The sequence below is a fragment of the Python bivittatus genome, unplaced genomic scaffold (assembly GCF_059951505.1).
Source record: "Python bivittatus isolate LINGU-HERP-01145 unplaced genomic scaffold, Pbiv_v1 ctg000350_np1212, whole genome shotgun sequence".
In the NCBI taxonomy this organism is placed as follows: Eukaryota; Metazoa; Chordata; class Lepidosauria; order Squamata; family Pythonidae; genus Python; species Python bivittatus.
Window position 1 is genome coordinate 24,212,405 of NW_028277074.1, and position 27,828 is coordinate 24,240,232.

Here is a 27,828-nt window from a genome sequence, read left to right on the forward strand (position 1 = left end):
TGCTGAGTCCTGAAACCATTTTACCCTAATATTTATAACTAAATCTCAGAATAAATATCCATTAAATATACTGATTACCATCAAAAGCAGGTAAGTATTAATACTTACTTACACCTACATTTCCACAAAAAAAGTAAAACTGGTTAATACAGCAAGTTAAAGCATATTTATTTGCAATTAATTAAAAAATTAAAACCCTTATAGCACCAGAAGCATAATTCGTAAACTCTGATCAAGTAACTTCACTTCAACAGGATATTTCAACAAACCACAGATGAATTAAAATAGATCTCTGCTTCATTTGATTTATATTGAAGCACAGACATTAAATAAGAACTCTTAAAGAATCAGTGACCAAAGCCTTCAGTAAGAAAGCGTTTAATTATCATACGTGCTTTTTTCCTTATGCAGTTTAATAGTATTAAAGTTATTTATTTCATAATATTTGTAGTCAATTCCTAGAAGACTCTGACAACTAAGCAAATCTGCAATTTTGGTAATCACTCACCACTAGCTATACAATTTATTGTATACAGAGCCTTCCTACTACAACTCAAAGTAAGCCTCTCCCATCCTCCATCTCCAGCTGCTGTTTAGATTACATCTCTCAGTTTTCCTGATTATTTGTCATGCTGGCTGAATATAAGGCAAACTGTAATTAAATAATTTCTGGAAATCCTAAATTGGTAAATCAGTTTGTAAGATAATTAGTTCTTTAAAAAAACCAAAATCATATAATTTTCTCTAATATAATTGACAGCTCAGTAAAATCTCAATTTAACAACCACATTTAGTGGACTTCAGATGCCACAAATCAAATTTCTGTCTTGATATTTCCCCAAAATAACAAATAAATTCTGTTGCATTTTAAATGATCTGGATGGGACAAATTTACATTACTTTTATATTAATTCTATACCCTTCACAATGATTTACGTCATTTGAGTAATGGCATGTATATGCAGATGAAATAAATTGTTTCAAATGATTTGCATAATGATACAATTACAAAAATAAGCAAATTACTGCAAATGAGATAATTTGCAGCCATTAACCATTTGGGAATAATGGCTACGCCACCTTCAACTGGTTTTTTAAAGACGGAAGGTGAACTGTTGGACTCGCTTGGCTACCTAGCATACAATTTACCCCTTCAATAATGGCCTTCTAGAAGTTAGAGAATGCTGAATTCTTTCAGAGACTGTTTGGGATGTGGCTCTTCACCATATAATTTGTTCTTCATTATGTTTTTGTTTTTTGTTTATTATTGTTACTGTTAGTTCCAGGGGGCTTTTTAGTTGTTCTGGGCTCTGGGGTTCTGGGAGCAATGGGGGAAAAAAACTGCTTCTTGTTTTCTTTTTTATCATGGATGCTTTATAGTATTTGCTTTTCTTATTGTGAATATATTTATTGTATTTTATTTTGTTGTAATCCACAGAAGCCAGAATGATTATATAGCATACAAGTTTTATCAAATAAATAAAATATCCTAGAAAATATCTGCCAATGCTGCCATCGCTCACATGGAGTGAAGGGAGCACAGCTGTCTGGCTATCTCAGAGCAAAGTAGCAATGGCTATTACTATACATTTGGAAAAAATGCTGTGGGTGAAAGACTGACTTTTAGATGGACCTGAAAGGCCAGGAATAAATGTCCTGGCAAAATGGTGCTGTATGGTCCATATAAATAGTAAGATCATAACAGGCTCTGAAAACTGTTTCCAATGGTGTTGATGGATTGAGAAAAATGGTAAGTCCCATACAATGTCTTGATTCTAGTGGTAATCTGAGACTGTCATTCTAAGGAATGAAATGAACCAATGAAAAATGAGGAAGGGAGGATTTCTTTGTAAGACACACAACTTTCCAGTTTGATAAAAAATATGTGACAACTACAAAAAAAAGCTATCTTCCAGCAGAGGAAATAAATTGGAACAGTAGCCATGGACTCAAAGGGTTTTGACATTAATACAGATAGAACAAGTCAGTTGGAAAAGGCAGTTGTGAGAGGAACATGAGGCTGCTAGAGCTAGCATGGGGAGGCAATGGATCCCTTTATACCTCTTTTTTTATCTTGACTGGAATCAGGCAGGGCAAATCTTTTAAAAAGATTTTGCATGTGTTAATGGGGATTTCTTCAATTCCAATAATGGCATAAGAAAGACCTGAAGATCCACTGTGGGGGGTAAAAATTCACTCAATCTCTCAGAGGGAGGAGAGTCACCAAACAATTTTTAGATTATGACAGAAAGTTTGGAGGAAGACAAGTGGGCTACAGTAGAATCTGTTGCCCTTGGTGGTTGCTCTCAAAGAATAGCTTGCAAATAGGAACAAATGCAATAAGCCTGTTTAGTTTACACAAGACTATAGTGAACAACCTTCACCAAGACAACGACGACTACTACTACTACTACTACTAATAATAATAATAATCCCCAAACAGTTTATGCTCTTCTATAAGAACTTAGGCCATATGGCCAAAGCCTGGATGCCTGCAATGGGAGGAAAAATATTTCAGAAAAGCAAAAATGAAAAATAATCCAATAAAGCAAAATAATTTTAACCCAGGACAAAGGTGCTAATGTTTCTGTGGTCAAAAACAAATAAAAAATGCTTAAGAGGAGCCCTGCCTAAGATCTGGAAGTTCCAAATGGGTTTCTGTGCAGGTACATATCCTGTAAGGGTAAATGCAGAGACCAAACTATTGAGAAACAGGGGAAAATATTATGCAGAATTAAGGTAAGTTCTGAAATTATTTCATTGACAAAAACAAGCAAATTAATGCTTTAACATAGCAGTCTTAATTCGACACTCATTCTCATACTGCAATAATGCTAAATAAATTTACATCCTAGAGACATAAACATTTTGATCAAGAAAGAAAAACTTGTTTACCAAAAGCCCAAAACACAATCTATTGATGACTGTTTGCATGAATAAGCTTCATACTTTCTTCTAAATGTATGGTTCAATCTCAGTTACCAGAGAGAAGTATAGTTACAGTACATGGCCTGATGCAGAAGATAATAGGCCTTTCCCTACTTGAGGGAATCTCTTTATAAATAAATCCCAACAATATTTATGAGGCAGTCAATGTAAAAAATCAGTGATCCAGAGACTTAAAAATGGTCATCAAGTCATAAAAAAAATGTTTAAAGAATGGCATTTGTGCATAAATACAGGAGAAATAATTATGAATTTTGAACTCTCAAGAGAAAGTTCAAAACTACATTAATATGGGTTCAAAAATAATTTAGAAAATCTGAAGCTGAACCATAACCACCCTCAGTAACTCTTCTTATGAAAGGAATATTTAGGTCCATGTGTGGAATGAAATAAGATTTTGTTCTGAATAAGGGCCAAAACATAACTACTTCTGAATATGGACCAAAACATAACAATCTGACAAAGTGGGGCGGGGGAGAAGAAGGGAAATATGCCACACTAGGATGTCAGGGCATCTGAGAATAAGGAAGGGAAGGGGATGAGAAAAGTACACTGAGTACTTCACATTCCTTCATATTTTGTTTTGGCCAAAGCTGAGAACACTAACATTCCATATTTTTTTGTGCTGAACAAATCACTGGCCATACCAACTAAGGATGATGGAACTAGTATTACAGAGGACAAGGCATACAGAGCATGCCAAGCTAACTTACTCCTAGGTAATCTACACTGTAGTTTTAAAAAGTTGTTGAAAAAGTAATCTTAAAACTGTATTATTTTTTCCATTTCATTTCAGTGCCCACTAAATTGTAGACATTTAGCAAAATGAAAACACGCCCAGCTTTTTTTGCCACATACCACTGAAATGCGTTGTAATGGAAGTAGACCAAGCCAAGGCCATACAAAAAGGCAGCATTCTGTAAAAAAAAAAGAAACACTTTTTAGGAATTGATTAGAGTTTTCAATTTTTTAGAAAAATTTCAGGGTATGTTATTACTCAAGTAAATTTAATTGTAGCAAGGGGGGGGGACCTATAACCGACAATTCTGAAATGTAATACTCATGAAAATAAGGCAACTAAATATATTATTTTTTTTACTATTGCTATTAATTACAATAAAAAGGCAGATAAAAGAATGGTCAAATAATGCAGGTTTTAAATTTTGGGATGTAAGAGAAAATTATTCCCCAGATAAGCTTTTTCTTTTTTTCAGTTTCCGAGTAATCTCCATTCAGGTCAGCAGAACATTAAGAAATCAGACTATAATGAAAAGAGAAAAAGAAAAAAGGAGGACAAGCTATGTCAAGATATAATCAGTAAGGGTAGAAGCAGCTTTATATTTCAGACTATACACTTAGTTCCAAATAAATCCTGAAGTCCCAATATTCTCAAGAGAGAATACCCAATGACTCCAACAAAGACCTCAAACTTAGCACCAATGAGCTGCAACAAGTAGCTCTGTTTTCCGTCCTTTCCCACTATAAGAAATGTTCATAAAGAATTCTGAAACCATTCCCTAACAAAAACCTTCAAGCTTATTATCTTGTCAGCCTTTGGCTTTGGACCCTAATGACACACTGAAATACAATGAAATGGTCAATCCTGGCCATTGTTTCCATGAAAATGAGACAGCAACAACAAGCCAAGAAAAACAAAATAGAAAGGAATTAATTTAGGGATTATAAATCCTTGAAAGGCTCTGATTCTGGGCTTCCTATCCCTAGACTCAGACAATTATGAGATGAGCTCATGAAAAATAATATGGGGGACTTGGGAAAATGAACTTGTGAAAAAAATTAAACACAATTTTACACTGATTCAGATTTGACAGTAGGGAACAAGCAGATTTACTTAAATTTAGACTAAACATTTAAATCAAACTGGTTTACCAATTCCAGAAAGTTTTCACCATGTTAGCATTATAATTTCCATGTTGTAAATAACAATAGCATTCCAACAAATAATACTATGCCAGAAATTTATTGAACATGGCTATCACACTGCCTGCAAAATCTTTTTTACACAATAAATCAAACAATTTTCCAGCTATCGACCTGTCAGTGAGTTAAGAACAAAGAAAAAAATTTAGCAATCTGAGTACATGGCTTTGTTACACTATGATTTCTTGCTTGCTTGAACATGCTAAATGTTTTCTGTGCTGTAGTATTTTCTACATTCTTCCTTCCCATTCTCTTCTGGTGTGCATTAGCTATATTTGCTAGTTTTTAGGAATGGGGAAGAGGGAAGTTGAAAGATCACACAACTTTAATATAAATACTTTTGCAATATCCAACTCCAAATGCAAAGTATCCATATTTGATCCTGCTACCACAAAACAGAAATAGACTGCCTGTTCCGTACATTATGTTATAGCTTACTGAATAACCTATTAGCTTCATACAGTATAAGCCATAATTTTACAAATCACAATGGTTAGATTTACACATTATGGTGCAGCAGAATGTGTGAATTCTCTCACTATTAAATAATGGTAAGAGTTCTACTCCAGGGCTAGGCAAAGTTACAGAATCTACTTTTCAAATACCAAAATTTGTCAAGTTGAGTAGCGCAAAACACACATTCAAATCATGTGTGGGGCTCAATTTGGGTAAAGAACAAGGGGTATATGTTGGCCCTGCCCCTTTCCCTGACGTCTACACTTTCAGCTGAAGATCTCAAGGGAAGTTACATCTTCTTTGACTTGAATGAATATAACTTCCCATGTTATCAGGGATTCTGTCTGACATCAGAAGAAAGCACTTTTGGAACTTTGTGAAAAACAGAAAATATTTTGTGATGACCACAGTGATCAAGAATATATTGATATATCTTTCAGATGAAACCACTGAAACATAAATCTCTTTTATCCATCACACAGGCATTCTAAAGGATTTAGTTAGCTTAGATTTATACTTTTCCTTCTTTAAAAGAGGACCTTTTCCTTCCCTTTCAATGAAATTCTGTCAGCAGGTCCCTAAAAGCAATATTCAGCAAGCTGACTTAAAAGCCAGTTTGACTTTCCCTCCCTTCATCCAGAAGTTCCTACTACTTTGGTGGTCACAACATGCAGTTCCAGTTGAATGATTACCAATGAGGAATGTGAAGGAAAAAAGGACCAAGGTCAGACACAAAGAGCTTAAGAGGTCAGACACAAAGACGTTAAGACCAAAAAGGTCAACTATATGAACAGTGCACAGATAACAGCAATGCCTCTCCCCACCCCCATAGAAGCAGCCATTAGGATGCACAAGCAGGTGGAAAAAGACATTAACATATGGACCTGGTGAAATGGATGTGAGAGGTGTGTGTATTTAAGATTTATAGATGGTAGTTGCTGGTTTTCTTCTCTAATCATGGCTTTTTAGTATCTGTATAACTTATCAAAGAACTATGTCCTTGAACCTGTGCCTGTTAACCTTTGAGTATGAGCACTGGTCTCAGTGAAGCCTAACACAGAGTTTACTAAGAAGACTTCTGGAGCCCACCCTTCATGTCCTGAGAAACACCATCCCCTCAAGTTTATGGCAACAATTTTTTCTTTACTTTGTCAATATAAATCACCTCAGAATAGAAAATAGAAGATTTTTTCTTTGGTGGTGGGAGAAGAGAACAATCTCTTTAACTATGGATAATAATTCAATTTACCAATTTTAAAAAAGCTAGTGTGAGCTTATTCATTTGATTTATACCCCACCTTTTCTCCATAATCCTCAATGTGGCATACATTGCATTCTCCTTTCCAATTTTCCCCCCAAAAACCCCTGAGAAGTAGATTGACCTGACATAGAAGTGCTTGCCACTACTGTCCATGACCACCAAGGAAAAAGAATCTGAGGTGGACTGTTGCCATGTCTGAACAGTCTGACATGGTTTTTATATGGTTGGTAAGGTAGACAACTGGCTATGATATCAGGAAAGGCAACTCTTCTTAATGCCTCTCTGGAACAAAGTTTTAATATAACTCTGCTTAAGGTTTGGGAAAACCTACTGAATCTTGGGAAGCACATCTTCAATCTGTCTGAGTTACTACAACATAGTCTTATAGGCTAATGCTCTCTACACTGTAGTCTGGCTAAAAGTCCCACACCACCTTCTTCCTCTAAATATTTCTCTTAGATGGTAATGAAGTTTTTTAAAAGCCTAACTATCAAAAGGAATGGATGGGGCAGCAATGTATAAAATTCAACAAAATAATAGCAAAGACCTTTTTTGTGCTGTTCTGATTTTACAGATATTCAATTTTTCATAGATTGGAGACTGACATTTCATTAAGATTTGTGTATGTAGTTCACTTTGAACTGTGTGCATGCAAAATGACTTATGAAAAGTAATATTTAGTACTGGTGTATTTCAATAATCTTCAGATAAACAAATGAAAAGAATTATTTAGCTTTCTAAATGTACAGTGTTCTTCAGAAATTCCTGCAAGTATTTTAGAATATGCTTCCTTCTAGCTCTATAAACCTAGGTGTCTGAAACATCTCCTAAGGTTACAGAGCTATAAGGATGCACGTTCTAAAAATAACTTTTAAATCACAGCTAGAGTCCCAACTTGAGGGTTAAGGGAGACTGACAGGCACTACATACAGTTTCTGTGAGCCTAAGTTCCATTTGAGCAATTCATTTCAAATGTTACCATACCTGTCTTGACCATTTCTAATCTGATGAAATAAATAGAATGAGCATGTTCAACCTTTTCCATTCTACTCAAGAGTATTTATATTGCAGACTTCCTGTTTGAGATGCCACGGTGAGTGCATGTCTCTTATCTCTCTCCTGATAAAAAAGCTTTCAAACTTCTGTATTATTGGACTGTGTGGATAAGGACTTTCATCATTTGGTAAATAAAACTTTTTATTACACATTATTTTGTTTTTAACAAGCTATTGGAATGCAACTAGACCTAAGCATTCAACAACTGGCTCAATTTCAACTACACCACTATCTGCCGAGCCAGGCAAAATGGCAGAGGAAGATTCTTCTGCTACTTTACTAAAAGAGATCCTGGTTCAGGTACAACTCTTGAAGCTGATCCAACAAGATCTGGCAAAGCTTAAATGTGGTTTAAAATTGATGCAAGAAAAAATGGCTCGCTATGAGGATCATTTAAATGCCCATGAGCCAATCATATTTTGGATAAATGAATTACTTATCTGGAGTCACAATTATGTACAAAAAACCTACATGATTGGTACTGAAAATACTGCAAGTCAATCAAACCTGGCCAAAATTATGGAAGATTTTTTCAGAAAGTTCCTTTTTTTTGAGAACAGGCTTATTATTCGAGACTGATCATGTGACTAAAATTCCTTTAATGAGAAGGAAGACTGGAACTAGTTCCAATATTATTATTGTGCAATTCCTCTGTGTTACCACAAAAGATGAGATTTTACATATATTTCACCAGGAATCAGTAAAGTCTCCTTTGAAGTGGGGCTCTAGTTAAAGCAAGATATCAATTTATCCTGATTTTACTAAAGAGGTTTCAAAAAATAGAAAGATGTTTACAAAAGCTTGTCTTGCCAGATCAATACAACTTCAATATTTCATGCAGTTTCCAGCTCCGTTTTGTATTAATCATCAAGATCAAATTCACAAATTTGATAATCCCTTGAATGCAGAGGCCTTTATTCTATCTTTAAAGTCTGCAGATGGACAAGCCTGATTCTGTTTCATTCTATGGAATCTGCCATGGGAGAAGTCAGTTTGCCTACAGTAAAAGCCTCAGTTTAAAAGTCTACGTGCCAGTATTTTTTTTCTGTACTGCTATTGGTGTTTGTTTTTGTTATTTAAAGATAAGGGGTCTGGGCATACTGCCAACTCTTATTGTTTATTTTTTAACACAGAGTACTTTTCCCCCCCTTCAATTAGTAACGTGTGAAAAACGTTCCGTAATTTTCAATGTAAGAAGAGAGACGAAACCACAGTGCCATCCCTTTTGGGAAGTCATCAACGTCTGTGATTTTCCCCCCCTTCTTTACATTTTTTTCTTTTTTCTTTAAGATTTCTTTTAATTTTTTTATATCACTTGGTTTTTTTTTATGCACATAATCACCTTTTCCTTTTTTTTTTTTCCTTTAAGAACAGATTCTATATACACATAAAAGAATGGTATTTGAATGCTAAATTGAGTCTTTATGGAGGTTCTATGTCTGTGAGCAATACTAGAAAAGAGGTTAAATATTTAAATATAGAAAAGTTTATTTGTCAAATGGTGCAGGTCATAAAATGAATTGGTATTGGGAGAATATTGATAAGTGGGCCAAAATAAAATGGATGAAGTTAGTTTAAATGTAAAATGGTTATGAGAATCCAAGAAACAAAATGTAATCCTAGCATATTTAGAATTGTTAAGGGCAGATATTGCTTATCTACAAGAAACTCATCTAATGGAACAGGATAAATCTCTATTAATGAAAGATTAGGTGGGACAGGTTTACCTTAACATACTTTGACGAAAGCTAAAGGTGTGGCAATTCTGGTTTGAAAAGGATTCCCAACTGATGTACAAGAAGTTATTACTGATGTAAATGGGCATTATTTAATTTTGTGTGCCAAAATAGCAGAGACTGCAATAGCTATGGTTAATGTTTATCAACCAAATTTAGATTCCCCTATTATGTTTTATGGATGTTTTCAATACCTGAATGAGTGTGTTTATGATAAACTGATAATACGAGGAGATTTTAATGAAATATTGGAACCTGAGCTTGATAGAAATACACCAGCATGGAAAAAACAATCATTAGTGAGGGAAACAATTAAGACTTATATGGAAGAACTGAATTTAGTAGACCGTTTGATGTACCCAAACTAAGAGAATATATACTTTATTCAAATGTGCATCAGAATTTTTTTTAGGTTTGATTATTTTTTTAATATTGTTGACTTTATATAATCAAATTCAAGAATGCAACACTGAATGTTTGATAAGTATCTGATCATAGTGCAACTACCTTGAAATGTATGTTTCAGAAACTGGTTACAGTAGCGAGAAATTGGTATCTTTATGTTTCCCTATTAAATGATAAAAAATTTGTACAACAAATGCAGGTAGAGACCTTACAATAGTTCAATCTGAATTCGGAAACTTCAAGTGCCCAAATTTTTGAATGGGAAGCATATAAAGCATACATTTGAGGTAGAATGATAGCTTATGCATCACACAAAAATAAGATTAAAAATAAAAGGGAAAATAATTTAAAAGATGAATTGAAACATTTATGGGCACAGATAGTTAGATGCCCATCCACAGTTTTGTACAGAGAAATACAGAAAAAGAAACATGAATATACTATCACAGCAAACAGAATTTATGCTAACATGCTTATGACAGAGATACTGGAGAACAGTGAAAGATCTGGTAAGATCTTGGCTAATCATTTAAAGCAAAAAAGATAGGGCAATGATTTCAATCATTAGAGGTGAAAGAGATGAAATGTATAAAACTACAATGGATACTGTCATTTTTTAAAATTTTATTCAGAATTATATAGTAAACCAGAGGATGCATCGAATGAAGATATAAAGGCTTTTAAAAATAAAATTAACCTACCACATTTAGATGATACACATAAACAATTCTTACTCGCTCCACTATCTCAGCTAGAGATTAAACAAATAATTTTAAAAATGGTAAAACACTAGGATTAGATGGATTCCCTACTGAGTGGTACAAAACTTTTCTAGATCTTTTGGTGCCAAAACTTTGTCACGTATATGAAGAGATATTTGATAAGGGAATTTTATCACTGGCATTTAATCAGGCTTATATTACAGTTATACTAAAAGCAGGTAAAGATCATACTCAGTGTGCTAATTATCATCCAATCTCATTGATTAATGTTGACACAAAGATTTTAACAGCAGTGTTAACAAACAGAATTACAGCAAGTGATATCATTTGTTATTAAGAATGATCAAGCAAGGTTTATAAAAACTAGGCAAGCAGGAGACAACATTAGGTTAGTTGTAGATTTAATAGACTTGAATAAAAACAAAGATCAATTTGTAATTTTATCATTAGATGCTGAAAAAGCCTTTGACAAAATACATAAACAGCATGTGTTTGCTGTATTTGGATTTCCTTTGAAATTTATAAAATGGATTAAGATATTATATGAGTCACCCACATCTACAATAAAAGTTAATGGTACATTTTCTCCTATTTTTTCATTATTTAGAGGAACTAGACAAGAATATCCATTTTCACCCTTGCATTTTAACATTTGTGTGAAACCCTTGGCTTGTGCTATTAGACAACACAGGGAGATCTATGGAGTAGTACACAACTCAGCTGAACACAAATTGTTTTTATTTGCAGATGACTTTTTTTTGTTTATTTCTAAACCTAATACTACTATTCCAGTGGTGATGCAAAGGATAGATGCCTTTAGTAAAATAGCTGGATGCTCTACTGACTGGTCCAAATTGGAATTCATGCCAATAAGTGAAAATTCGGTTACCCATTCATTTAAGGAATATCAATTCTGTGTGTATACTAAAGGATATAACTCAATTAGCAACATGTAATATAAATAAAATATATAGAGAGGTTTCTTCAGGTATTAGTAGATGGGAGTCATTAAACCTCACCCTTCAGGAAAAGGCGAACATTCTCAAAATGAGTTTTATTCCCAGATTCATTTATATTCTGAGAGGAATTTCAGTTTTTATATCTGGAAAATATTTTCAGAAAATAAATTCTTAGTTTAGAAAATTTCTATGGGGTTCTTCAATTCTGAGAATATCATTACAGAAAATGCAATTACCAATTAATGAGGGAGGATTCAGTCTTCCAAATCTGGAGCTATATCATGATGCTTATCTACAGCTGCAAGAAAAAGTATGTGAACCTTTTGGAATTTCATGGTGTTCTGCATTAATTTGTCATAAAATGTGATCTAACCATCATCTAAGTCAAGAGTATTGACAAATATAATGTGCCTAAAATAATAACACAAAAGCAATCCTGATCCTTCATGTCTTTATTGAACACACTCATTCAACATTCAAAAGGCTAGTGGAAAAAGAAAGTGAACCCTTGGAATCAATAACTGGTTGACCCTCCCCCCGGCAGCAATAACCTCAACCAGACGCTTCCTGTAGCTGTGGATCAGACCTGCACATCGTTCAGGAGGGATTTTAGCCCATTCTTCCTGTCAGAACTGCTTTAGCTCTGTCATATTCTTTGGACATCTCATGTGTATGGCTCTCTTCAAGTCATTCCATAGCATCTCTATTGGGTTGAGGTCTGGGCTCTGACTTGGCCACTCCAAAAGGCGGATTTTGTTTTTCTGAAGCCATTCTGTTGTGGACTTGCTCCGGTGTTTTGGGTCACTGTCCTGTTGCATCACCCAACTTCTACAGAGTTTCAGCTGACGTACAGACATTCTCACATTATCCTGAAGAATTTTTTGATATACTTGGGAATTCATCTTCCCCTCAATGACTGCAAGCTGGCCAGGCTCTGATGCAGCAAAGCAGGCCCAAATCATGATGTTTCCTCCACCATACTTTACAGTTGGGATGATGTTTTCATGATGATATGCAGTGCCCTTTTTATGCCAGATGTAGTGCTGCGTGTTCTTTTCACATAGTTCAATCTTTGTTTCATCAGTCCACAAAACATTTTGCCAATACCGCTGTGGAGTGTCAGTGTGCTCTTTCGCAAACTTCAAGCATGCAGCAATGTTCTTTGTAGTAAGCAGCGGCTTCCTTTGTGGTGTCCTGCCATAGACACCCTGCTTGTTCAATGTTTTACGTACTGTAGACTCATGAACACAGATGTTAGCCAGTTCCAATGATGTCTTCAAATCTTTGGGTGTCACTCAGGGTTGTTTCTTTACCTCATTGATGAGTCTTCGTTGTGCTCTTGGGGTCATTTTGACTGGGCACCCACTTCTTGGTAGAGTAGCCACAGTCCCAAAGTGTCTTCATTTGTAGATCATTTGCCTAACTGTAGACTGGTGAATTTCTAAGGTCTTTGAAATCACTTTGTAACCCTTTCCAGCTTTATGTAAATCAACAATTCTTGATCGTAGATCCTCTGAAAGCTCTTTTTGGCGAGGCATGGCTCACATAAGTGTATTCTTCTTGTGCGGATCAAACTCAAAAAGTTTGAGTGGTTTTTATCAGTCAACGCAGCTCTAGTCCACACCTCCAAACTCATTTTCTTAACAAGACTCCAGGTATGCTAACACCTGACTCCAATTAGCTTTTTTGAGGTCAACTCAAGGGTTCACATACTTTTTCCACTAGCACTATGAGGTTTTTATGGTTGTTCTCAATGAAGACATGAAGGATCAGAATTGTTTTTGTGTTATTATTTTAGGCACATTATATTTGTCAGTACTCTTGACTTAGATGATGGTCAGATCACATTTTATGACAAATTAATGCAGAACACCATGAAATTCTAAAAGGTTCACATACTTTTTCTTGCAACTGTAAGTATTACAGTATTCTAGTAGTATTAAATACTAGAAGCCAACAAGTGGTATTAATTTTCCAATTTGGGCAACTTTGGAATATACATATATAACACCTTTAGTCAGATGGATAGCATTAGGAACGAAATATACTAAAACTCTAATATCTCTGGAAATAATTTCATCAGTTAGAAAGCTATGGAATGTAATGTCTAATAAAAAAAAATTGACCCTTTCTCCCATGCCAAATTGACTTTATGGGGAAGTTCAACTTTAAAATTTGAGAAAAAGATGGTGATATGGAAAAATTGGAGGGAAGTGGGATATCAACTTTGGACCAACTGATAGATGATGAAGATGAATTTTTAACATATTCTGTCTTAAGAGATAAATATCATCTATCAGATGTAACCCAATGGCAATATTTACAGTTACAACATTTGTTAACAACACTGTTTGGACCAACAGCATTTTCAGCTTCTGAGACACCTGAGATATTAGAACAACTTGTTAAACCTTTAAAACTAAAAAAAGCTACTATTAGTTTGTATAGATATTTGTTATCAATAAATCAGTTTGATATGCAGATGTTAAGGGATGAGTGGAGTAAAGAATTAGAGGTTTCTATATTGCCTAGACAATGAGAGAGTGTCTTAACTTCTATAGCAAGAGTATCAATGGACCTTAAACTAGGACTTATACAACAAAAAATAATATTTAGAATTTATTGGACTCTACTATGTCTATATAGAAAAGGATTGTCAAAACAGCATTTTGTTGGAGATGTAATAAGGACAATGCCTCTTTAAAGCATATGTTTTTACAATGTCCTATTAAGTTTTGGGAGAAAATAGTGGACTATATAAATATGGTTATGTGACAAAAGCTAAAAATTTTCAGAGAATAATATTCTTTTGAACTATATACCTAGTACACGGAACTTGACAACGTAAATGGATTCTCTGCCCTTACTATGGCCAAAAGACTGATATTGCAGCACTGGAATAAATAAATGTATGGTCCCATTTATTCAGTGGATTGAAAACTTGATTGCGCTTGCCACTTACGAGCGGATTGCCTATAGAGGTAGACTTTGTATGGACAAGTATAATGAAATATGGGACTCATTTATACAAAATACAGTGAGTTAAAAAAAAGCCATGATAGTCATATAAATCTAGCAGAAATATATATGTACTTGAATAATATTTGTATTAGATAAGCAAATACAGAACTGTAACTATTTATTGTTATAATGATATATTAATACTTTTTTCTCTTTGTTGTATTTTTTTTACTTTTTTGTTAAAGTGCTTTTATATATTTTTCCTTCTTTTTGTAATCAAAAATTTAAAAAATAAATTAAAAAAACAAAGAGTATGTATATTGCAATTTCATATAAAATTTAGTTTTATATGGTATTTAATTTATGTCTGAAAGCATGGTCAGAGTTCCAAAAAAGGATTTCAAAATAAGAAAAATACTTTGGAACAACCTCTCATCTTTAGTTGCATTCATTTTTTATTCCTTTTGCCAATTATTCCATTTTATTATTCCTTTTGCCAATTAAAATAATTTTGCAAATTATTCTATTTCCTTCCTTAGTTAGCCTCTCTTTCCCTATTTTCATATCACTTCAACATTACTGGAAAAAATAAGTGGTAATGTTGATCATGCCATTTCTGTACAGAAGGAATAAAAGATAAAGTGGCAATGGTTAATGCAAGAAAAGTCCAACAAAATTCAAGAAAGACTAGCTTACCAGGAAAAAAAAAAGATAAAATCATTTATAGTACATGTAGGAAAGTTCCAGAAAAGCCTCCCTCCAAAGCTAGGCTCCCTGAAGTTACTGGTAATAAAAGCTACCCTTGATGGTCTGCAAAAACAGCTGCTTTAGCTGCCTCACATCATCCTTTTGAGCAAACTGTGGGAAAGCTGAAGCCGATGGCAGCTGCCCTTCAGGATGCTCTGCTTTGGGCTACTGTACAACCTCTCTCTTCAGAAAAGGCATTAAATAGTTGAAAATTATATTATCCCTCTCTGTAGGTCCTTCACCTGTAGTATTTGCAAGGGCAGTTATGCTTTGGCCAGTTCTCCTCACATTCCTTTGTTGCCAAGCAATAGCCACATACTCCATGTTAATTCCTGATTCTGAATCCAACTCTTTTAATAATCAGTAAAGAATCTACCACTGTGAAATATTACTACCTAAGATCTCTGGCTAATTATGATTATTGTTTTCACATTCAATTTTTGCCAAATTTGGGGCTCTAGGTATGTTTCATTCTTCCACACTGAACTGCCAGATTGTTTTGGCAGTTTATTTCCAGACAGCTGTATTCTGGATAGTACCCAGAGTAGCTTGGGACATTTTGCCTTGCATAACATTTGGCTGTAACACAGTTGTAAAAGCGTTGCCTCTGTGCAGCAGCTCTTTTCAGCTGTCCATAAGCAAATTAGAAATTAAATCTCTCTGTATATTCCTTCTCTGAAACTTGTAATTATAAATTGCTCTTATTTATACCTTTTATTTTTCTTCTAACCATTGCAACCCCGCACTAGCATCTTATGTCTTAAAAATATTAGTTTTCTCTCTTTAGATTAGACATGGGGACCAGTACTCCAATATTCATTTGGCAACCACCAAGTCCCTGTTTCTTTAAAAAAAAAAATCTATCATACCATAACATTATCTTTACATCCAGGAATCCTATGGACTGCACACAGGCCACAAAGGTATTCTAAGAACATACAAATGGTTGCTTTATTTGTAAGCGTGCCTATCTTCCTAGAAAAGCAGCAAAAGATTATCTGGGCATTTACAGTCTTCTAGAGGCTAAAGGGGGGTGGGGAGGTAGCAATGCAGTTGTTTTGTGACTGGCCATAGTGACTGACCATTCTGAATACTTTTAACAGATTAAAAAAAAATAACATTTCGCTACTGGCTCAAAAGGGCTAGGAACCCTTTGGTTAGACTGCTTAGATTAGCTCTTTAATAAATTGAGTCTTTTATCCATGCTTTCTGGTTTGCTTATGTGAAACAAACCTATTGCTTTTTAAAAAATTAAGTAAGTTTCTCAATGTATTACTTCCTTATTTTATTTTTTATGCATAGATTTCCTCCTGAAGCTCAGGGTAAAAGTTTTGATTCTATGTTCCAAATTATTATATCAGATTTTATTAGACTTAAAGGTTGTCCAACTCCCAAACAACTCTGGGTGGCTTACATTTTAGGAGTAAGAATAAAAAAAAAACAAAGAGAAGACCATCTATATCCAGACTAACCACACTACATATACCACAAAAAATAAAGCAGGGGCTCCACAGCCACCCTACTGCAAGAATGGCCAAGTTTTTAAAGACTTTGGGAACACACAAATCGGGGGAGGGGGAGAGATACTATTGTTGAGGACAAATGCCATGGCAGGGAAAGCATACTTCCTAGGTCTTGATAGATGGCACTGTTTAATCAATAGGATCCAAAGCATACAAACTGTGCCAATCTTACTGTATGGGCAGAAACCATGGAAAATAGGTGGTCCCTCAGATAACCTGGCCTTATGCCATGAAAGGCTGTATAGATAAGTTGGAGTCTCTTTAAAGTTGAAAAACACGTATAACCTTGACCAAAATCTTTATCAGTCAAATATGGAACACTGTAGTTTTTTCCACCAATACTGTACTTTCTTGTGACTTAGTACTAGGAAGTGAAAGAACCAAGCTGAATATTATATTAGATTTTTCTCACATAAGGAGTTATAATTACAAAAAGTGTCAACACGGTTTTTATAAGGATCATCATACTGAGAAAGATTAATGCACTATTTAAAGTTATGACTGGATTCTGAAAATTGAAACAAACAGAAATTCAAGATGGTGATAGAAACCTTCCATCCTGGGACTTTTGGGGGATGACAACCGCAGCAAAGACCAAAGAACCGGTGAGTAGACCGGTTCTACAGAACCTCTCCAGATAAGGAGAGGGTGGGAGATTACCCATATGTACTCAGGACAGCTGCTCCTTGCAAGTAGACTGCAGGACAGTGGTCTCCCACAGGTTTGAGTGTTGGGAGATGAAGGGAACAGCCATCATGCTCACAACCAAAGCAGAGCCTTTTGAATGGTACTGGGCTTGCTAATCTCATTTTCTAATCACTTTTGGAAATTACTTTAATTTCCTTAAGGTTCTTAGAGGTCTTTGAAATAAAACGTTTGAAAAGACATCTGGTGAGTTTACCTTCATTCTTGAACAAAAGAAAAATTAACTGTAAGCTTAAGAATTTAAAGAATTGGAAATAAATGGCAAAAAGCAAAATAAGATTTTGATCCAAGAAAGTTATAAGCAAATTAAGGGTCCAGATAAATTTGAATATTAAGACTTTTACTATAAGTTTTGGAAATAATTATATAAATAAACACCCTTTTGTGGGAACTAAATTGTTTTGTCTATCCTAAGTCATAACAGAGATTTGAGACTTGAGGCCTTCCAGAAGAGTTCCATTTTAGCTGTCTTCCAGAAAATGCCAAGACAGATGCCCAACTGGTTACACAGGGTGGGAGCTGCTATAGAAAGACACAATGTCCTCATACAAAGTCCACAAGATCATTATAGTTAATGGTAAGAAAGGTTGCTGACAAGTAGAAACAAGAGGAGCGCACTTCCTCACTCCAGGACTTTGACAAAGGTAATTCACTGAGACCAATGCCATTCTGGTTCTATGCCCAGGCCTGGATCCTGACTGAAAGGGGGTCAGATAATCTACTTCCTCTAGGGCATTCTTTAACTGAAGTCCCACCACATTCTCAATAATTTTGGAGGGAGGGAGGGAGCAAGCAAGCAAGCAAGCTTTGAAGGCAGTGGTTTCTAATATAAGCCAAATTCAGGCATACACAACATCTTCCAATAAGGAAGTACTGAACCGGTTGCTCACCCCTACAGCCCTCCCAAGAAATGACTCCAAGGATGCATGGATCCAAGTCACAAGTGGCAAAATTCACACTAGATAGCTTCCTACTGTACAGAATAAGGAAGGTGACCTTGATGGACATATGTAAGCTCCATTGCCAAGGAAACAAAGGGTAAAACATTTTTTCAAGTGGCTCAGATAGGTCTAATTCAGGGGTCGGGAACCTATGGCTCGCGAGCCAGATGTGGCTCTTTTGATGGCTGCATCTGGCTCACTGCCAAATCTTTAATAAAAAAAATAATGGGGTAAGGCTTAGAACATGTCTTCTATCCACCGAGCGCAGGCCACGCCCTCCTCCGCATCGTATCCGCATCCGGCATCCTTGGGACTCACCCTACCTTGCCCCGCAGCATCCGCGGCTGAACGGGCCTGGAGCCACATTGTCCTCCACAGGCAGCCGCAAATCGAGGCCCCGGCTTTGGCCTAGCTCCTGTCGGCGGCCCATGCGAATGCGATCCGGGTGCACCGCTTTGCATCCTGCTTCTGCTGCCCCTGCTCTGTTGGGTGAGTCCTCATCTTGGGCTGGCCCCGTTTGTGGCCCCAACAAGGTACGAGACATACAGTGGTACCTCGGGATACGAACTTAATCCGTTCCGTGACTCTGGGCGTATCCCGAGTTGGTCGTAACCCGAAGGAAATTTCCCCATAGGGTTCAATGTAAATCCGGTTAATCCGTTCCGCCCTCTGAATTTGGTCGCACCCCGAGGCAAATTTCCCCATAGGGTTCAATGTAAATCCGGTTAATCCGTTCCGCCCTCCGCCCGAATTTGGTCGCAACCCAAGGCAATTTCCCATAAGGTTCAATGTAATTACCGTTAATCCGTTCTGGCGTCCACGGACCACACGGAAAGCGGCCGGGCGCGGCGTGGTGCGGCGCGAAAATGGCCGGGTGCAGCGCGGCGCGGCGTGAAAACGGCCCGGCGTGGCGCGAAAACGGCCCGGCGCGGCGCGGCGCGGCGCGAAAACGGCCCGGCCCGGCGCGGCGCGAAAACAGCCCGGCGCGGCGCGAAAACGGCCGCGGACCACGCGGCAGGGCCGGAAAAACAGCCGCGGACCACGTGGCACGGGCGGAAAAATGGCCGTGGACCACGTGGCACGGGCAGAAAATGGCCGCGGACCACGTGGCACGGGCGGAAAATGGCTCGTACCCCGAGGCGGAGTTCGCAAACCGAGGTAAAATTTTGGGGCCAGAGCTGGTCGTAACCCGAAAAATTCGCAAGCAGAGGCGTTCGTATCCCGAGGTATCACTGTATTTCAGGCACGGTGCCACTTTCCACCAGTGGCCGAAAATCGAGCCCCCGGCTTGGGCCTAACCTCCTTGACGGCCTGTAAGGGTCCACTCCACCAGCTACACCTGCAATTGGCTATCCTGCCTTCATTACCTCTGCCCTGCCCCACGGACCACTACCTGGGGTGGTATCCTCCTCACCTCAGTCAGCTAGCTAATTGCAGAAACCCTTTTATTGAAGAAGATGCCTAAAAGAAAAAAGATGAGGAGTATCGTACTTTTCAGCAGGAATGGACAGAGGAATTCGCCTTTGTGGAGAGAGCAGGTTCTGCAGTGTGTCTAATATGCAATGATAAAATTGCATCAATGAAACGGTCAAATATAAAGTGGCACTTCGACACATGCCATACTACATTTGCATCGAAATATCCTGCGGGGGACAGCAGGAAGAAAGCATGTCAAGAGCTACTGTGCAGAGTGCAAGCTAGTCAGCAGCAACTCCGTGTTTGGACCCAACAAGGTGACTGGAATTCGGCTAGCTTTGCTGGTGCTTTAGCAATTGTGAGAAACGGAAAGCCATTCACAGATGGGGAGTATGCCAAAACATTCATGCTTGATGTTGCCAATGAACTTTTTGACGACTTTTCAGATAAAGACAAGATAATCAAACGAATAAAAGACATGCCTCTGTCGGCAAGAACTGTTCACGATCGTACCATCATGATGGCAAATCAAATTGAGGCAACACAAGTGAAGGACATAAATGCAGCACCATTCTTTTCTCTCGCTTTGGATGAGTCAACAGACGTAAGCCATTTATCCCAGTTCAGCGTGATTGCAAGGTATGCTGTCGGTGACACACTACATGAGGAAAGTCTTGCTGTTTTCCCTATGAAAGGGACAAGAGGGGAGGATTTATTCAAGTCTTTCACTGAGTTCGCTAAAGAACAAAATCTACCGATGGATAAACTTATTTCGGTGTGTACTGATGGTGCTCGGTGGGGAAAAACAGAGGATTCATAGTGCTTCTTCGTGAACATGAAAAGAGACCCATCCTAAGTTTTCACTGCATCCTACATCAGGAGGCGCTTTGTGCTCAGATGTGTGGCGAGCAGCTTGGTGAGGTCAGATCACCAGTTTAAATGATCGCCAGTTTAAAACACTGCTGGATGAAGTTGGGAATGCTGCTGGATGAAGTTGGATGAAGTTGGATGAACACTGCTGGATGAAGTTGGGAATAATTATCCTGGTCTGCTTCTGCACAGCAATGTGCGTTGGTTGTCAAGAGGGAAGGTGCTCAGCCGTTTCGCGGCTTGTCTGAGCGAAATCCGGACTTTTCCTGAAATGAAAAACGTCGAGCATCCTGAGTTAGCTAACACTGAGTGGCTCCTGAAGTTCTACTATCTCGTGGACATGACTGAACATCTCAACCAGCTCAATGTGAAAATGCAAGGTGTTGGAAATACAGTCTTATCCCTTCAACAAGCAGCATTTGCATTTGAAAACAAGCTAGAAGTCTTCATCGCCGACAATGAAACAGGTCATTTACTACACTCTGAAAAACTGGGAGAGTTTAAAAATGCATGCACAGCAAGTGACCCTGCTCAACATCTTGATCTTCAGCAGCTAGCGGGCTTCACATCTAATCTCCTGCAGTCATTCAAAGCGTGCTTTGGAGAATTTCGTGAGCGCACTCGTCTTTTTAAGTTCATCACCCATCCACACGAGTGTGCAGTGGACAGCGCCGACCTGAGTTACATCCCCGGTGTCTCCGTCAGAGATTTTGAGCTACAAGTTGCTGACTTGAAGGCCTCAGACATGTGGGTGAATAAGTTCAAGTCACTGAATGAAGATTTGGAAAGACTTGCACGACAGCAAGCAGAGTTGGCGAGCAAACACAAGTGGGGAGAAATGAAAAAACTTCAACCCACGGACCAGCTGATTGTCAAAACTTGGAACGCGCTTCCCATCACATACCACACACTGAATCGTGTGAGTATTGCTGTACTGACAATGTTTGGCTCTACATATGCATGTGAGCAGTCTTTCTCACATCTAAAGAACATTAAGACCAACCTACAATCACGTTTAACGGATGGAAGTCTCAACACCTGCATGAAGCTTAACCTCACCACGTATCAACCAGACTACAAAGCCATCAGCAAAACCATGCAGCACCAGAAGTCACATTAATGGTAAGAAGTACTTTACTCATCATTCGTTAGCAACAGCATAACAACGTTATTAAAAAGAATTCAGAGACTTATTGTACTTTAAAAGTGTTGGTCTTACATAAAATGCACACATTTACTTGTATTTAGTTTTAAACATATTGTATGGCTCTCACAGAATTACATTTTAAAATATGTGGCGTTCATGGCTCTCTCAGACAAAAAGGTTCCCGACCCCTGGTCTAATTCATTGAACTATAAGAAGGAAGAGGAGGTACAACACAATCAAACTTGCAAGATTCTGTTATTATAGTCAATCTCAATAAAAATAGTTTTAGCCTTCCTGTGGAATTGATTTCTTGGTCTGGCCTACCTTCTGAAACTGACACCTTTCCACTTCATCTGAGTCCACAGGCCAAAATGAACCCAACCACATTATGCTACCTCAGACCCCATCCATGAAGACTCAAGACTCAGATGACTTCATCAACAAAATACTTTGCAAGCATGTCAAAGTGCCAGACTGGTAAAATTTTCTGTCCATCCTCCCTAACAGGGAAGATGCTACCTTAAACAATACTGCTGAATAACAACTCATTGGTGCACTACGGGCAGAAAAATTCTGACATTTTCACTGCCCTTATTACCATGATATAGGCTGGCAGGTAAATGGTTACCTTGTTCAGTTAATTTCACTTTTTGATTCATCCACTGGCAATCTAAGTATCTCCTCATTTGCTTCATCTCCTGAACCACCAAAAAGAACTGAGGAGCATCTTGGGAGTGGCAGGCAAAGAAAGGTCACCTGGGGCCAACCAGGTGCCCTTGGTCCTCTCTCAATTCAAACATTCAACCAAGTACTCCATGTAACTGCCTGCCAGGTCTCTGGGAAAATCCCAAAGTACCTATTGGACTCTATCATGATTTTAAATTTTAAAATGATCCCTGTCCTAAACTATTTGGAGAATGGTGGGTGTGGCCTTCTCGCAATGCTTCGGAAGGCCTCAGAAGCTTTCCAAAGGCTTTCCAAAGCATTGTGAGAACAGCCCGTGCAATTTAGAGAATGGTGGGTGTGGCCTTCTCACGAGATTTCAGAAGGCCTTGGAAGCCTTCCAAAGTATCGTGAGAACAGTGCACACTATTTAGAAAATGGCACACGCTATTTAAAAAATGGCACATGCTATTTGGAAAATGGTGCGAGTGGCCTTGGGAAGAAGTCCTAGTGTGGCCAGCAGCTGCCTTGCATAGGGCCAGGCTGGGCGTGCCTTGTCAGCAGCAGGAGGAAGATGGCACAGGTCAGCTGGGTATGGCAGGGCCTGCGGAGCATAGGGCAGCAGGGGCTTTGCATTGTGGCGCTGGGCTGGCTGGCCACAGGGCTTGAGGCAGCACTCCTCAGCAGTGGCAGCAGCGCTGGGGCTGAAGTAGAGGCCTGGGGGCAGCAGAGGCTGGTTGAGACTGCTGAAGGCCCCAGGCCTCTGCTTCAGCCCCAGTACCGCCACCATTGCCGAGGAGTGTCACTGTGCAGGGCAGCCAGAAGGGCAGAGATGGGGAGGGAGACAGGCGGGTGAGGGAAGCTGAAGAGGAGGCAGAGCGGCAATCCCTTATCTTACTGAGGCTGGGGGTTGGAAGGGATCAAGGCGGGAATGGTTTGGATCAGGGTAGTTGTCACCTAACGACCGGTGGGATTCGGTTAACAACAGCAACGGGGACTGCCAGGATTGCCATCGCTAAGCAATGTGATCATGTGACGTTGCACTTTACAAGTGCATCACTTAGCAAGAGAAATTCCAGTCCCAATTATCGTCATAACTTGAAGGCTACCTGCATTTCTATAAAACTGTGGAAAACCTTTATGAACTTTTTGCTGACACCTGGACAGAAATGACAATGATTTTTGGATCTGTGAATGGATGGGGGGTGGTGGTAATAGGTTAGGGTTAGGCAATGGCAAACCACTTCTAAACGTGTGGCCAAGAAAACTGCATGGACTTGTCTGTATAGTTGTCAGGAATAACTTGAAAGCAACACCCACCTAACCACCCCCCAATAAATCTTATCTTTAACATAAAAGATAACTTAAGGAGGGTGAAGTTTATTTTTTCTGATTTGACTTTTGGTTTAAGAGTTTTGATGCAACTAAACTTGTTTAGTTGACCTGACTATGACAATGATCAAAATGAAAATCTGAACATAAGAATTTCGATGCAACTCTTATGTTCAGATTTTCATTTTGATCATTGTCATAGTCACTCCATTTAAATACGTTTAGTAGATCTTTATGTAGCATATATTACTCCTCTTGGACTACAAATGAATAAATCCTTCAGAACACATTTTCATCAGCCTCTGTAGTAAATGAAGCTAAAATTGACCATAGATGTATTAAATAAAATATTATCAGATACTAAACATTTATTTTCTCTCATACCTCTATATATCAATGACACACAGCTATGAGTGCCATTCCTGATCTTGGGGTACTCTGTGCAGCATGCTAACAATATCTTAAATTAAGGAAATGAAATACAAAATACAGCTTTTCCTTGTACAGTACCTTTGGATTTTTCAAAAGTGAATGCTTTCTACCAGGTATTGAACTTGACCATTATATCCACAAAATGTGAATGAACTATATTTCTATTTCCATTTTTAAAATAGTTTATAACTTTTATACCTGGCCTGTTTTGGCTTTAAATAGCTTGCCTCAATTTGTATGTGGTAATGTGTTGGGATCTGAAAACACAAACAAAGCAACTGCAGCAGAAAAACAAGACTGCAAACCACAGTGGTGAACTACCTAAATATGTTGGACATAAAAGACTAAATCTTTGAAAAAGGATTTGATATGGTGCTACATTAACAAAAATAGATGCTTTGGATCTGTTCTTCACAAGCCTTAACATCTAATGAAGTTAAAAGAGACAGAGGGACAGACAGACCGACAAAATTAGACTCCTACATGATAATCTCAGATTCATTTATAATTTGTTATAGAATTAATTTGTTATTATAATGATACTTAACATTCAGTTATTTTGCTGGTCAAGACTGTTCGGATTTGGAATAAAAGTGATTACAAATGAAATGGAAATAGTTCTTAGGTACTGGAGTTTACAACTGTGATAAAGAGGAGAGCAAGATCAGCAGGGAAGAACTGAAGCTGTGTTTTAAAATCACCAGTGATTTTAGAGGAATCAGTATCACACAGATTAACCAATGGCTTTATATTTAATACCTCAAAACATTTTGGACACTGTCAGTTGTAGTAATTAGTTTGGAAGCATTTTCTCAATAAATCAAATAATAATTAATTGGGAAGTTTAGTCTGTGGTTTGAGAACCTGGATGAAAGACATTTAAGAACCCAATAGATGACTAAATTGCTGGCAAATTTTGTGAGAATTGGTATAGTAAATATACAGTATTTATGAACAAAATAATTAATGATTAAAAACTATTCACTTGTTTACAGCTAACAGGTGTTACAAAAGTTTGGATTGATCTTCCTTCTTTTAAATTAAATCTGGCATAAGAGATTCAAGTCTATTGTATATTTTTAACATGTACTGCTGCTCTTTTATTTTGGATGTGTTCTATTTTTACTTTTCTAAGAATTTTTAAAATCTTATGTTTGTAAAGCATCAAAATGCATTTGGCTTTTATTTAGAAATTTGGCCTTGGGCTTGTACTTGTTTGAGAAAAGGGCAGCTAGGAATCTCTGCAACCTCTATAAAACTCCACAGTATTGGGGGAACATACAGGAATATAGAATCAGTGAAAATTTCTGCCCTGTTTCTTCTAATATGAACCCTTTTATTTGCTGAGGGATGAGTCTTGATCCAATATAGTATCAAAATAAAGGAGCCCCACTTCATTCAAACTCAGAAGTTCTGGAAAATTACAGAAGAAATTATCATACTAATGGCAGAGGCTGAGCTCATACCTGAAAATACTTCTGCTGCTTCTGATATCTAATTAACATAAAATACCAGCAAGTCACAACTCTAACACAACTGAGGCCTGCCCAGAAGAGGCCAAGCTTTGCCAGTGTGCCTTGCCCAGCTAGCACCACTAAAACAATAACAAAGAAGATAATTCAAAGAGGGACCAAGATTGCCAACCAGCTATAGCAACATATCACAAAACTGAATCAGCAGAGGCAACGCTGTACCATCCTACAACTTTATCCAGTGACATTCCAAGTCTGGTACTCCATAAAAGCAAGAACTTACTTTTTACAGTATTTCAAGTTATTTTTAATTTCTGCACTGTTTCAATCAACAAATCTTGTCCTTTGCTGGATAATGTGCAAGTTGCTATGCTGTCCTTTTCTTATCCCTGCTATTCTCTGCCTTAAAAGATATGCAAGGAGAATATTTCAAAATTTTATTTGGTTATACCATTTAAGGGTTCCAAAGAACTAGGAGGCTTTAATGTATTCTGCAATCTACATCTCTATTTTCATCCCATCCTGCTAGCTAAATAAATAAATACATCAGATGTAAGGGTTTTTTTAATCAATTCTGACTACAGCCTATGGATTATTTTTCTTTCTCTGAACCAAACTGGTTTGCCTCTGAATGTCAACAGCAACTCAAATTGAGTACTGAGCTTTTCAAATCTTGAATAACTAATCTGAACTATATTAGACTTGATTAATATAGGTCTACTATTCCTAGAATAGCATACAATAAGGCAAGAAAACAGAATGATAAAACTCTCAAGTCTGTCCATCTTAGATTGATAATTTATTTGGATATGCAAATGATATCTCTAAAAAACTCCCAGAAGTCTAGGATCCGAAATAAGCCAAGAATAATGAATCCAATTCACTAGTCATTGAAGTTTCAAGCAAATCTATAAAAGCATGGTCAGGATCCAGTGCAAAAGTCAAAAGTGCTGATTTCAGTAATCAATGAACAGTCAGAAGCTCCATGAAGTCAGAAGCTAGTATGAAAAACTTTATTCCAAAATACATTGCCAGAAGTAGTCAGAGCTCCTGAAACTACACCTAGACTTTAACTGCCAGTGATTGAGCCATCTATCAACAACCTATCCTCAATGCTTTAAACCAAACATAATGAGTTTAATTGGGAGGGCTTTAAACTGAATACTGTGGATTATAGATGAAAGCTCTGAAATAGAACTTCAGATAAACTGTTGCTATAATAGGAACTAAATGACTCTATGAAAAATCAGAAAGAACATTAGTTTGTAAAGTTCATGAACTTTGCTGTCTTTACATTAATGCTCACAGTATGGGAACTGTGATGAAAGAAGATGAGTTTGAAATTTTGGTAGAAAAAAACCAGTAATATCATCACCATCAATTAAATTTATATGCTGCTCAACTCCCAGTAATTCTGGGCAGTTTACAAATTATTTGAAACATGAAAACATGACAATAAAAACAACAAGAAACAAAGAAGGGTAGAGATGGCAGAATGACAAACCGGGTAGAAAACAACATAAGTTAAAAGGAGACTTCAGTCATCCCCAACAAAGGCCTGGATAAAGAGCCAGGTCTTCAGGCCACTTCGAAACACCAGCAGGATGGGGGCCTTTAGGATCTTGGGCAGAACTTCATTTCATAGGGCAGGTGCTATGACAGAGAAGGTGTATTTCAAGGGTCCCAATAGATGCAATTGCTTAATTGAAGGAACCCAGACTGTACCAATGCTGTCAGATCGAATCAGCTGGGCAGATACTATGGGAAATAGGTAGTCCCTCAAGTAACCAGGCTCTATGCCATGTTGGACTTTATAGGTGACAACCAGCACGTTGAATCGCACCTGGAAGCAAACTGGCAACCAGATACAGAGGTGTTACGTGGACATACCAAGCCATGTCCATTACTGCTTGCACCGCTGTATTCTGGCCCAGTTGAAGCTTCTGAGTGGCTTTCAAGAGCAGTCCCAAGTAGAGTGCACTGCAGTAGTCAAGTCATGGGGTGACCAGGAATAAAAGATCTGGTGGAATGAGTCCTATTACTGGAATGGAGCAGGACACAGTTTAAAGAGAACAAAAACAACAAAACAGAAAAGGAATTGCACTGTATGTTGAAAGTAACTACCCCTGCTTAGGAA

At 37.6% G+C, this 27,828-nt stretch overlaps 1 protein-coding gene across 6 annotated transcripts in view; it reads right to left on the minus strand.

Annotated features, from left to right (window-relative positions):
- KDM6A (lysine demethylase 6A) overlaps positions 1-27,828 on the minus strand; it is a 185,488-nt gene that overhangs the window by 98,341 nt on the left and 59,319 nt on the right. For all 6 annotated transcript variants that reach the window (XM_088144732.1, XM_088144733.1, XM_088144729.1 and 3 more), the window contains exon 5: positions 3,805-3,863. In XM_088144732.1, coding sequence (XP_088000858.1) covers positions 3,805-3,863 — 59 coding nt within the window. The remainder of the gene's footprint in view (positions 1-3,804; positions 3,864-27,828) is intronic.